Source organism: Trachypithecus francoisi, unplaced genomic scaffold (assembly GCF_009764315.1).
Source record: "Trachypithecus francoisi isolate TF-2019V2 unplaced genomic scaffold, Tfra_2.0 Lachesis_group18, whole genome shotgun sequence".
In the NCBI taxonomy this organism is placed as follows: Eukaryota; Metazoa; Chordata; class Mammalia; order Primates; family Cercopithecidae; genus Trachypithecus; species Trachypithecus francoisi.
In genome coordinates this window covers 40,570,610-40,584,843 of record NW_022681463.1, presented here as the reverse complement: position 1 = coordinate 40,584,843, position 14,234 = coordinate 40,570,610, and the positions used below count along the sequence as shown (strand labels likewise).

The 14,234-nt window shown below is 39.9% G+C and overlaps 1 protein-coding gene across 4 annotated transcripts in view; it reads right to left on the bottom strand.

The window, feature by feature from the left end:
* The window catches only part of TBC1D4 (TBC1 domain family member 4), a 210,378-nt gene that overhangs the window by 48,515 nt on the left and 147,629 nt on the right, over positions 1 to 14,234 (bottom strand). For all 4 annotated transcript variants that reach the window (XM_033177546.1, XM_033177547.1, XM_033177548.1 and 1 more), the window contains exons 6-8: positions 9,293 to 9,384; positions 8,923 to 9,033; positions 4,613 to 4,732 (exon numbers count right to left, since the gene is read on the bottom strand). In XM_033177546.1, the coding sequence (XP_033033437.1) occupies positions 4,613 to 4,732; positions 8,923 to 9,033; positions 9,293 to 9,384 (323 nt within the window). The remainder of the gene's footprint in view (positions 1 to 4,612; positions 4,733 to 8,922; positions 9,034 to 9,292; positions 9,385 to 14,234) is intronic.

The window sequence follows — 14,234 nt, the reverse complement described above, 5'->3', positions numbered from 1 at the left end:
TGATATTTCCCTAACATACTAACATTTAATCCTCACAATTACATGAGGCAAGCAGATATTAATATATCCATTTCACAAATGGGAAAACTATGGCTTAGAAAAGGCAAATAATTCATCCAAGATCATAAATATAAAATTGGCTAGGGCCAGGTATTACATTCAGGTACCCTGACACCTACTTAAATGGTCTTCTCTGCTAAAATTTTCACTAAACACTGTGTTCAATTCAGGTAGCTGATGCTGTTTCTGATGCTGGTGCTTTAAGAATTACACGTACCTTAAGTGTAACTGCATCAGCATCAGCTGGAGAGCTTGTTGAACCCCAAATTACTGGACCCCAACCCCAGAGTTTCTGATTAAGTAGGTCTGGAGTAAGGACCAGGATTTTACTAATTTATAAATTTTGAAGGAAAAAGGTATAAATATTTTATGAAATTTGTGTTGGCATACTTCTGACAAATCTCCTAGATGTTCTTTTCTGAGATTCAGTTTTCCACTAATAAAATAATGGCATTCACAATCGATCACGCTTGCTGCAGGGCTTCCGTTAAAGTTAAAAGTATCTCTATCATTAAGAGAAATAACTAGAAAAGTATTTTGAGCCGTAACAAAGAAACAAAACAAGGAACGCTGCATATCAGAAGTTACTATGTCCTAATGCTCTATTGCACAAACATGGAAAAAATCAAAATGTATCCAACTATTTAAACATATTCCTATAATGCTATTAAGGTTAAACACGTGGAAATAATGTTTTTAAAAACAATACGCATTTGCAAATAGAGTTCAATGGTTAATTCAAAGTTCCTCTCAAAGTCTAAGAATTTATATCACTAATTTGCCTCTTTAAAGGCACTGAGAGATCACTAAGGAAGACACTTATACACTGAAGGTGAAATTTTATTTGTATATTCACATAAAGGCCAAGAGACTTAAAAAAGTCATCAAGGGTACATTTTGAAACTTTGTTCATAGGAGTTAAAACACCCACCACCCAACCAGTCCTACTACTTGGTTTTCACAGGCAGTGTGCTGGGTACAGAAAAGAGCCCTTATTGATGATCCTACAATGGCAGTATTTCTGATTCATTAATAACCTGAGCTATTTATTAACACATGAAAACAGCAAGCAGAAAAAATAAATTTAAAAAAACACCCTCGGTGGGCTTTGTGAGGTATGTGTGATAAGCATGTTTAAAACGATCACTTTGTTTCTCTTTTTTTATTTTGAGGCAATCTCAAATGCGGAGGCAAGTTATTAGTACAAAAATATTTTTTCCCACAACCATTTTCACATAAGTTGCCAATATAAAGCTCCATCACCCTGAAATACTTTACTGTGTATTTTCTATAACAAGGAATTCTCCAATATAACTAAAATACAACGTTCAAAACCAGGATACTGACATTGATGCAGTATAATACTATTGAATCTTCAGACTTCACTCCAATTGCACTGGTTGTCCCAATAATGGCTTTTAGGGCAAAAGGATTTGATTCACAATCTACCATTCCACTTGATATTCTTAACCTGTTCTTGGCTTTCTTGAAGATAACAGGCTTGTTATTTTGTAGACTCCACCTCAATGTGGGTTTGTTGACATTTCCCATGATTAGATTCAGGCACTGCCTATTTGTCAGGAATACCACAGAAGCAGTGCTGTTTCTTTATATCAGGTGGCACAGGGCTGCAATTTGTCCCATTGCTGATGATGTTCAATTTGATCACTTGGTGGTGTCTGCCAGCCTTCTCCATTGTAAAGTTATTTTCCCATTAGTAATTCATAAATATTAATTACATACAGCAAATATCTTCTTTATGATCAAACTTTCAATATATTCATTTATTTTTTGTATCAGAAAACAGTTTCCCATTTTATAAGTTAGATTATCTGTGGCTATCATTTATGTCAATGCTCGTATTTTCTCAGTGGGAGCCCTTTCAAGGTTTTTATGTCCTTATGACACATCACCATTTGTCTTCGAACATTTTCCTACTATCTAGAACACCAAGATGTTCTGGGCTCATCTTGTACTTTTCCTGCAGTCCTGAAATTAGCCATGTTTCTCAGAATCTTGGTTCTGTCTAGTAGAACATATACATATATACCTATGTTTATATTTACATATTTTTATATTTGCACATATATTTCTATATGATTGTATGTTTATATTTAATGTATATAAATATCATGATTTTATACTGATACCTCCAAGTTTTATTTTTGTAATTTTTTTATTTCCATAGGTTACTGGGGGAACAGGTGGGTTTTTTTGTTTGTTTGTTTTAGAAAGGGTCTCAATCTGTCTCCCAGGCTGGACTGCAGTGGCATGATCTCAGCTCACTGCAACCCCTGCCTCCTCAGTTCAAGTGATTCTCATGCCTCAGCCTCCTGAATAGCTGGGATTACAGACATGCAACACCATGCCCGGCTCATTTTTTTGTATTTTTAGTAGAGACAGGGTTTTACCATGTTGGCCAGGAGGGAACAGGTGGTATTTGGTTACGTGAGTAAGTTCTTTAATGTGATACCTCCCAGCTGAATCCAATGCAGGGTTCATTCTAATTTCTACCCTTTTCATATTAGTAATTTCTTTCTCCCTGGATTCCACTCTCCTTAAGACATTTACTTACTTCATCAGTCCCTGTGTGTATGTAACCCATCTCCACAATGACCACTGCACAGACACTGTCCTCATCCCACTCAGGCTGTGCCACTCCATGCTGCGGCTGCCATCCCAACACATGCACATCCTCAGCCTGCTCAGGCACTCATCCCTGTGAATGCCCGCTCCCCTCCACTGTGACGCTGACACCCACACTGGGCCTTCCTTCTGCCAGTATGCTGCCTCCTGCGACCTCCCAAACCAGGTTCCCCTTCTCTGCGGATTCCCTCGCCACTGCAAGAGGCTCCCCCACCCTGCATCGAGCCACCCCCACATTCCACACCCCATATGGACAGTCTCCCTGCTCTGAGCCACCATGGGTCCCCCATGTCACAGCCCAAAACACCCATGTAGGTTGACCTCACCTAATAGCTCTAAGGCAGAATTGTTCAGGAAGAGGAAAATAAAGTTGAAGGGGAACACTTTCACTTATTTTAAAATGGAATATATACACTTACTAAATGGAATATATAAATTTCCATTAATTTATACTTTTTTCAGCACTTAGCCTCTAAGTTTCTAAGAATGAGTGATATGGTTTGGATCTGTGTCCCTGCCCAAATCTCATGTCAGATTGTAATTTCCAATGTTGGAGGTGGGGCCTGGTGGGAGGTGACTGGATCACGGGGGATGGATTTCTTAGGAATGGTTTAGCACCATCAGCACCATCCCCTTGGTGCTGTTCTCATGATAGTGAGTTCTCATGAGATCTGATTGCTTAAAAGTGTTCAGCACCTCCTCATTCTCTCTCTCTTGTTAATGCTCGCGCCATGTGAGATGTCTCGCTCCCCCTTTGCCTTCCACCATGATTGGAAGCTTCCTGAGGCCTCTCCAGAAGCAGAAGCCACTATGCTTCCCGTATAACCCGCAGAACTGTGAGCCAATGAAACCTCTTTTCTTTACAAATTACCCAGTTTCAGGTATTTCTTTATAGCAATGCAAGAATGAACTAATACAATGGGCAAAAAAATAATTTCTTTATAACTTTCTATGGGAAATGATTTTTAAAGTTCTGACAGTATTGAGCATCAAGATTCTATTTCCCCTTTTCTATACATATGTATTTCTACTACTAAATCTCTATTGCTCAAATTCACATAAAGGCCCCAGAACAAATCTCGATCTGAGAAGGAAACTTATTTTGAAAGATCATTTTGGGCCGGGCATGTTGGCTCACGCCTGTAATCCCAATACTTTGGGAGGCCGAGGCAGGCAGATCAGAAGGTCAAGAGATCAAGACCATCCTGGTGAAACCCCATCTCTACTAAAAATATAAAAATTAGCCGGGAGTGGTGGTGTGCACCTGTAGTCCCAGCTACTCAGGAGGCAGAGGCAAGAGAATCACTCGAACCCGGGAGGTGGAGGTTGCAGTGAGCCAAGATCGTGCCACTGCACTCCAGGCTGGTGACAGAGCAAGACTCTGTCTCAAAGAAAAGGAAAAAAAAAAAAAGATCATTTTGAGCTGGGCACGGTGGCTCTCACACCTGTAATGCTAGCACTTTGGGAGGCCAAGGCAGGTGGATCACTTGAGGTCAGGAGTTCGAGAACAACATGACCAACATGGTGAAAACCTGTCTCTACTAAAAGTACAAAAATTAGCCAGGCATGGTGGTGTATGTCTGTAATCTCTGCTACTTGAGAGGCTGAGGCAGGAAATCTCTGCTACTCAAGAGGCTGAGGCAGGAGAATTGCTTGAACCCAGGAGGCAGAGGTTGCAGTGAGCTGAGATCTTACCACTGCACTCCAACTTGGGTGACAAGAGTGAAACTCCATCTCAAAAAAACAAAACAAACAAACAAACAAAAAAGAACACTTGTTAACTAATTTTTAAAAGTTATCTTAGGCTTTTTTTTTTTTTTTTTTTTTAAGGAAATCTGTGAGACTGAAGCTCAACTGTTAGAAAACACAAATGTGCATACTTAAAAGACCATCAGCGCAATCTTACCCTTGAGAAGATATTTTCCAGGGAGCTAGTTAAGGATCTCTTAGCTTTATTTTTCAGAATGTCAAGTTTGAACCTTCCACTGCTTGTTGCATTTTCTGGGATTGTATTATTTGAAATAGTCTAAAAAAAGAAAAACAGACACATTTTAGTTTGGAAATACTTAAGGTTAAATGAGACTTTAATTATAGGCTTAAGACTAAGCTATTAAAAATCACAAGAATTCTTCAGTAGCTCTATTATTAAGTAATAATTTAAGTCCCACACTGTGAAAACAATGATTATAAGGAAGGGGGTTTAATTTTTCATATTGTATGTAATAAAAAGACAGATGTAAAATATTTCCTTCATGCCTTTCCTTTCCATGAATACATTCCTGCTGCATTTAGCAAAAATTATACTTGAGATGTCAATTTTTACTGCTGCAACTCTGATTAACATCTATAACCATCCCTTCCAAGATAGATATTGTATATCCAAATTACCAAGGAAAACACAGAACACAAGTTCCAAAGAACAAAGCATTTTCCAAACAAAACTGGATTCTGGTAATGCCTCTGTTATAATTCCATTTTCATTTGTGAGTGGGTCATTTATCTCTTAGATCACAAGTATAGAACCAAACTGTGTGAGAATCTACAATGTGTCCACTATATTAGCTTCTCTATGTATTTTATCCATTGAAGTAAGCAGCTACATGGTCCTTAGCAGCAAAAACCTTTCAAGCGAGAAACCTTGTGATTTGTTTGGGGAGGGAACAGCAACACAAAGCACATGTAAGTATCAAATACGAAAGCAGGAAGATTGACTGTGGGTCTAAATATGAAGAAAAGAATACACAGGATTCAGACAGGCAGAAGAAAGGGTTGAAGACTTCCCCAGAACTGGGGATAGTTGTTGGCAAAATCCTAAAGGGTGGATTGCTTAAGGAAGAGAAAGTCAGTGCATGTATTTAGTTAAAATATTACTTGCCATTACTTTTAACTGCATCTCGTGTACATCCTCCTTGAACTTCAGGTCCACATCAAAGTTCATGTCTTCCATATTTATACTCAAATTCCTCAATAGGCACCAAATGTATCAACCTCCATACTTACCACCTCAAATTCCTCTATAGGCACCAAATCCATTTTTCTAATTGAATCTCAAACATATTTCCACATTGAACTCTTATTTTTTATTCTCATCCACTGCCCCACTCTCGTCTGCTTTCTGTATTTCCAGGCTCCGTTTCATCAAATTTCCCCACATGGGAAACCATGACGTTGTTCACAGCAACTCCCTCTCCCTTCCTTTACAAATTCTTCCAGTCAGTCACTAAGTCCTAAAGATTATGCTGCCTAAATAGCTCTTCACTTAGTTCCTTCCTCACTTCTCTAGGGCTCTAGCTTGGTCTCTCTCCTGAGTTAAATAAATGCTTCAAGACAGAATTATTCGGCCGGGCGGTGGCTCAAGCCTGTAATCCCAGCACTTTGGGAGGCCGAGACGGGCGGATCACGAGGTCAGGAGATCAAGACGACCATCCTGGCTAACACGGTGAAACCCCGTCTCTACTAAAAAAATACAAAATTAGCCGGGCGAGATGGCGGGCGCCTGTAGTCCCAGCTACTCGGGAGGCTGAGGCGAGAGAATGGCGTAAACCCGGGAGGCGGAGCTTGCAGTGAGCTGAGATCTGGCCACTGCACTCCAGCCTGGGCGACAGAGCGAGACTCCGTCTCAGAAAAAAAAAAAAAAAGACAGAATTATTCAAGCTATTTATGTATCAATGCTACCTCTAACTTGTGCATACATCATTATACCAATCATATCATAGTTTAATGTATTTGGTTTCATGTTGTTTTCTCCTCCTAAACAGTTAAGATGGCAGGACAGGGTCACCATTATTCATCACTGTTTCCTAGTACATAGTCTGTACTCGATAAAGATTTCTGCAATAATTAAATCACTTATCACATATTCTATCAAAACATTCTCCCAACTGGAGAATATGACTTTGTCCTAACCCCCTCACCCAGCAACCTTCCCAACAAATAAATCTACCATCAGAAGAACAGCAGAAATTTCTCTTTGTGGTGCAAATCTGATCTTCTCACTCCCTTACTTCAAATCCTTCCATGACAAAGTCAGGCCTGCCAGTAACTTAAGGCCCTTCCTCATCTCATTCTGCCTATTATCCCAGCCGTTTCCCCCACCAACCCCCAAGCACGACCTCAAAACCAGCACCACTACATAACTTTATGCTCAATATTCCTCCCTCCCTCCCTCCCCCCTCCCCCCCTCCCCCCCTCCCCCCTCCCTTCTTTCTCTTTTTTTGAGACAGAGTCTCACTGTCCTCTGGGGAGTGCAGGGGTGTGATCTCGGCTCACTGCAACCTCTGCCTCCCAGGTTCACATGATTCTCCCTCCTCAGCCTCCTGAGTAGCTAGGATTACAGGTGCCCACCACCACACTGGCTAATTTTTTTTTGTATTTTTTAGTAGAGACGGGGTTTCACTATATTGGCCAGACTCTCGAACTCCTGACCTCACGATCTGCCTGCTTCAGCCTCCTGAAGTGCTGGGATTACAGGCATGAGCCACTGCGCCCAGCCCAAAAGTACAGTTCCTCAACTGTTCTGACAGCTAAGTTTATCTCTTCTAAAATTCCAGCTCCCCCAAATGTCCTTCCTCTTTAATCTCCTCTTCTCTTACTCTCCACTCCAGCTCCAAAGCAAAAACATAGCTACTTTTGTGCTCACCAGAGATGTTTTTTTTTTTTTCTGTCATTGAGTCAGAGTTCTTTATATATTCTGAATAGTAAACCCTCATTGCATAAGTGGTTTGTAGGTATTTTCTCCCACTCTGTGAGGGTGTTTTTTCATACTCCTGACAGTGTGCTTTAATATACACACGTTTTTAACTTTCCATGGTGTATATGTATCACATTTTCTTTATGCAGCCTATCATTGATGGGCATTTATGTTGATTCCATGTCTTTGCTATTGTGAATAGTGTTGCTAAAATCTGTACAACAAACTCCCATGACAGTTGATACAGTAAAAGCATTTGACAAAGTCCAATACCCTCTCATGATAAAAACACTTGAACTAGGAATAGAAGAAAAATTCCTCATAGTGATAAAGGCCATATACAAAAAAAACTCACATCTAACATCATACTCAATGGCAAAAGAATGAAGCTGGACCTCACCTTATACCCGATACAAAACTTAACTTAAAATTGATACAGATTCTTTTTTTAAGCCATTTATTGAATTTTTTCTATGTATCTATTGATCTGTTTGCATCCCCCTTTCAAATATTTGAGCTGTTCTCTGGAGGGCCCATGATTCATTCATCAGTTTTTTTTGTCACCCTTTTCCATCACATAGTTTAACTCATAGAAGGTTCTCAAGAAATGCTTTTCTGTGACTAAATGAAGGACTGTGTACTAACGATATGTGATTTGTTCTGAATATAGTGAAATAAAGACACAACCTGAAATAGTGTTATCAAGACTAAATATTTCATTATCCCCTTTGATGTTACTGCTGGTAGTCCTGCTTCTTCTATATGCAGCAGAGGATAAATTCTAAACCACATGCACAAAAATACCAACCCTCAGTTTGCAGCTAGGGTATCATTTACACGATATTACTGCTGTTTCACCATTTGGGCTATCTCCACTTTTGATGAAATAAAATGTTCATATGAATTAGAAATAAAATAATAGATTAATATAACTAAAAATAATGTACATTCATTCTAAATCATGAACATGTACTATTAATGCTTTTTTTTAACCAAAACCCACAAATTTTTTTACATTTTAAGACCATCATTAGTTAGCTCAATGTATCAGTGCCTGCTAAAATTCCCTATAAAACGGCCGGGCACGGTGGCTCATGCCTGTAATCCCAGCACTTTGGGAGGCTGAGGCAGGCAGATCACCTGAAGTCGGGAGTTCAAGAGCAGGCTGGCCAACATGGAGAAACCCTGTCTCTACCAAAAATACAAAATTAGCTGGGTGCGGTGGCGCATGCCTGTAGTCCCAGCTACCCGGGAAGCTGAGGCAGGAGAATCACTTGAACGTGGGAGGCGGAGGTTGCAGTGAGCCGAGACAGTGCCATTGCACTCCAGCCCAGGCAATAAGAGTGAAACTCTGGCTTAAAAAAAAAAAAAGAAAAAATCCTTATAAAACTACCAAAGTGCTGGGGGGGCATCACAGGAAACTCTGATAGGACTTTAGCCCTAAAGAACCTGACAGTACAAAGGGAAGAATTAAGAAAATCCATAAACAACAACAAAAGTCGGCGAAGGAGGAAGTATCTTCTCACCGAAGGGCCTTCCCCAATATGCACGTGGGTCTTCTGCTTGGCCTCACACATCTGCCTCAGGTGTAAAATCACAAGTTCATTTTCTTCCTGGTCACTGGCTGGCTTCATTTTCTGTTGAACAGACAAACCAAAAGAACACTATGGCAACATAGCTTCTCTCCTTTTATTCCGTCTGGCAGACAAACGTAAACAAAGCTAAGAGTTTTAACTTAGCTCAGAAGCAAAAATACCATGGCATTCTATACTACCCAATAGTACTCTAGGTCATGCATCTTTAACTCTAGGCAGCAGAATGAAAACAGGAATGCATAAAACAGGATTCAATTCTCATTCCTTATGTCTTATTTATGACACCTACAAATAATGTTACCTGAACTCTTTCAAAGATGTCAGCTTGTTCATTATCTGTCAGTGACGAGAGATGCCTCTGTATTACCAGCTTGGCTCTTGGCGGGTAGAGACCTAAGGAAAATGATAAGGGAAGGGATTAAACAGAGATCCAGCAACAGAGATCCAGGGGCAGATAATGCATTACACTTCACCTCTTCCCAAGCAGGCTCTGAACTTAAATCTTTTCAAGGAGATGTGTTCCTGCCTACAAGAAACCTTGGATCATTGAAATGATTGAAACTAGATGAAAAACCTCTCCACCAAAATCAACAGCTCCATTAGTGATCTTGGCATTAAAATTACTAACAACGGGCCAGGTGCAGTGGCTCGTACCTGTAATCCCAACACTTGGGGAGGTGGAGAAGAGTTTTCAGAGACTTTTCCTCTAGTTCTAATTCAGTACTGCAGTGGTTTAAAACAGGTCTGGTGACAGTGTGGCCACAGTATGGCAGCACTGTGTACATTCTGACAAGCATGAAGCAAATTCTAGTTCTTTTAAACCCCGTCTCTACTAAAAATACAAAAATTAGCCGGCCATGGTGGCAGGAGCCTGTAATCCCAGCTACTCAGGAGGCTGAGGCAGGAGACTCGCTTGAACCCGGGAGGTGGAGGTTGCAGTGAGCCAAGATCGAGCCACTGCACTCCAGCCTGGGCAACAAAGTGAAACTCCATCTCAAAAAAAAACAACAAAAATTACTAACAATGAATTTCTAAGCAATACCAAGCACAACCAGAAACCACTTTACACTAACAGCCGCCACAGTAGAAACTCACAGATGATTTAACATTAACCTGGCCGGGCGCGGTGGCTCAAGGGCCGGGCGCGGTGGCTCAAGCCTGTAATCCCAGCACTTTGGGAGGCCGAGACGGGCGGATCACGACGTCAGGAGATCGAGACCATCCTGGCTAACACGGTGAAACCCCGTCTCTACTAAAAAAAAATACAAAAAACTAGCCGGGCGAGGTGGCAGGCGCCTGTAGTCCCAGCTACTTGGGAGGCTGAGGCAGGAGAATGGCGTAAGCCCAGGAGGCGGAGCTTGCAGTGAGCTGAGATCCGGCCACTGTACTCCAGCCTGGGCGACAGAGCGAGACTCCGTCTCAAAAAAAAAAAAAAAAAAAACATTAACCTAAGACCTCACATGGAAATAACAGCTAAAGACTAGCCTTGGCCAAAAATGTTAAGCTTACAACTTGACATGTAAAGAAGAAAGAACAAGTAATAATTTTAAAAGGCAAGACTACAGCTTAGCCAGAGATCTCTTCCCCGAAGCAGCTCTCTTCTGTGAGAATAAAGTTTTAAGGATAGCATTAGCATTTAGTGAACTTGCAATGTTATTATTTTATCAAGAAATGATTTACTTCTTTATATCATGATATTCATAAACCTATCCCATTCTTACACATAATTTATATTAAGTCCTTGGAAAATCTTTTCTCATGAAAAGGTTGTTTTTAAATTTTTTTTAAAAAAGAAAATTTAATTCATATTGCAGTAATTCAACAGACCATCCATTTTTAAAGAACAGATTTCTCTTCCTTCATTTCTTCAAAAGAAGATTCAGAGAAAAAGAGATTTTCATGACAGTTAGGTTCCACTTAGAGTGCTGCTACTATATTTTGATTATGAAGAGAATATCTGGGTATATATAATATTTAATAAACATTACAGGTAGGCCAGCATTTTAAAATCATTTGTTACTACAAGGCTGCCTTTGCTATCTTTCTCAGTTTATAACTAAATACATTACATGATGTTATGACTTAATTTTAATGTTTTCCATGTATTCTTTGTGTTTATTTACAAAGAATAAGACAAAGTAATTGGCCAAAAATACTTACAATTTGTTCTGCTAAGTTGCATCACAGAATTTAAAAATAATGTATTAGTCTGTAAGTACATTGTGCATTTCTCTCATTGTATTCATTTCTAAGAAAATATGAGGTGCCAGGCAACTGAAGTAAACTGATTTAATAGATTTGAGCTACTTTTTAAAATTAAATAACTAACAAGATCTCTACAGATAGTATACAGGAGGATCACCTGAAAATACACATTATTTTGAAAGATCTAGAATTCGCTTCACACTTGCCAGAACGCATACAGTACTGCCATCCTGCAGCCACACAGCCACCAGGCATGCTTTAAATCACTGTGCAGTACTGAATGAGAACTAGAGGAACAGTTTCCAAAAACTCCGCTCCACATTTCTTTGTGCAATGTACAGCAAAATTCGGTGCATGTCTTGGTGATCACAGACAGAAAACTAAATTCATTTTGATGGTATGACGCCACTCACTATCACAGTTTTATTTTATTTTATTTTATTTATTTGAGTTGGATTTTCGCTCTTATTACCCAGGCTGGAGTGCAATGGCGTGATTTCAGCTCACCGCAACCTCTGCCTCCAGGTTCAAGCAATTCTCCTACCTCAGCCTCCTGAGTAGCTGGGATTACAGGTATGCGCCAGCATGCCCAGCTACTTTTGTATTTTTAGTAAAGACCGTGTTTCTCCATGTTGGTCAGGCTGGTCTCCAACTCCCGACCTCAGGTGATCGGCCCGCCTCGAGCTCCCAAAGTGCTGGGATTAAAGGCATGAACCACAGCGCCCGGCTTTATTTTATTTTATCTTACCTTATTTTATTTTATTTATTTATTTGTTTATTTATTTATTTATTTTGAGACAGAGTTTCACTCTTGTCATCCAGGCTGGAGTGCAACGGCGCGATCTCAGCTCACTGCAGCCTCTGCCTCCTGGGTTCAAGTGATTCTCGTGCCTCAGCCTCCCAAGTAGTTGGGATTACAGGTGCCCACCACCATGCCCAGCTAATTTTTGTATTTTTAGTAGACACGGAAGTTCATCATTTCAGCCAGGCTGGGCCTGAACTCCTGACCTCAGGTCATCCACCTGCCTCAGCCTCCCAAAATGCTGGGATTACAGGCATTAGCCACTGCACCCGGCCGCTATCACAATTTATTATTTGCTGGGAAAGTCTCCTTCAGAGGCTTAGACAATATATTATAATGATTCACATGATTGTTTTTGTTTTGTTTCCTGTTGTTTATTACTCAAGTGACTTAACATGGAAGATAAAAGATTGAAAAGAGGAAAAGAAAAAAGAAGGTAGCTATTTAAAGTATGTAACTAGGAAGTTTCTTTAGTCCTCTATTTTAGTCAAAGAATTGGAATTGGCTGGAGTTATATTTCTTTCAAACTATACATGCTCCCTCTTCCATGAATCTGATTGGCTGATTGGACCTCCTTCCTTCCAGCAGCTGGAATCACTGACTAGTGAATTACTGATACTGAAAGCATGTATATTATCCACTATGCATGTTAATGTAGGAAACCAACATTAGGATAATCGCTCTATCTCCATGATACTCAGCATCACTTTTCAGGTTCACATTCTGAGGTCTGGTCCTTGGGAAACAGTGTTCCCCTTCGATGCCACCCCCTCAATTCACTTTGGTCCACAGAGATGGCTGACTCTGTTCCTCCTGGGATAAACAGTAAGAGTGAACACAAGGACAGATGATGAAGGCTCACATACACATACTTATCTACTCTATTTTTATCTTATTTTTGTCATTAAAAATAAAACTCAATGCAGCCAGATGTATTGACCAGAATACTCCAATTCTGAATGAGCGAAATAAAATACTATTATATGGTACTCTAAAATATCTTTCTCACTAACGATACTTTTATTAATTTGTTTATCTAAATGTGATCCTTCTTCCAGCTCTGTACTTTGTACCTAAGCATAAAACAAACTTAGAATTCACAGTTATCTTACTTAGATGAAAGTAACTCTTCGGAAAACGCACAGATACCAGAAGGCTTCCAGGCCCTGAGGGTCCCTGCCTTTGGATACTCTCTTAGACAGAAGGTATCAAGGTGCTTTAGAAAACAATTGTGCAAGTCCAAATCCTGGCTCTGCCCCTTCCCAGCAACGTGAATACAGCAGTTATTACCCCACTACGGGTCTCAGTGTCTCAGCTGCCTCCTGTGTAAATGAAATTCCATTTTTTCATATGGATAGAATGGGCTAATACATGCGAAACACAATAGTGCCTCGCACATGGAGAGGCCTACAGAGGATCTGCCTTACTGTTACTATTTTTGTTCTTACTCTTAACATCAGAGTACTGCGCTGTCTTACTGCTATCTTTACCCAACATAAAAAGCAGGAAGGAACAAATCCTATCAGACAGTGTGATCGAAGGCCTTAGGAAAACAACCCCGAGTGACTCACAAGTCCTTCTTTTCACTCCCTTCAGATACACGCATGCCTTGCAGTGCATAAAGCTCAAGTATCAGAGTCCCTTCGTGATACTGGGAAGGGCCCTAATAATTCTGAATTCATAATTGTTTATTACTTTTCTTTTTTCTTTAAAAAGGTATCTAAAACTGGCTGGGCACGGTAGCTCACGTCTGTAATCCTAGCACTTTGGGAGGCCAAGGCAGGCAGACTGCCTGAGCTCAGGAGTTTGAGACCAGCCTGGGCAATATGGTGAAACCCCATCTCTATGAAAATACAAAAAAAAAAAAGATATCTAAAGCTATAAAAACATCAGGCTCCAGAAAATGAAGATCCAGCTATATATCTACACAGAATCCTTTGTGTAAGTAATAGCTCCCCTATAGGTTTAGAGCCAGCTTCTGGCAAATACTGACTACTTTTATGAGAACTTAAAACTTCTGTTTTGTAATAGAAAATATATTTTAAAACACACCTAGAGTCTGTTTAAATAATTTTAAAAACAGAAATACAAAGTTGTTTCTTTACTCCTATGTTTATAACTTTGCCTACATAGAACTAATTTATTTTACAGTGTATGGTTTGAAAAATAAAATTTAAGAAGGAAAATATTACTTATAAACAATGAGGTAAGGAATATTTGGAAACTCTCTGCAACT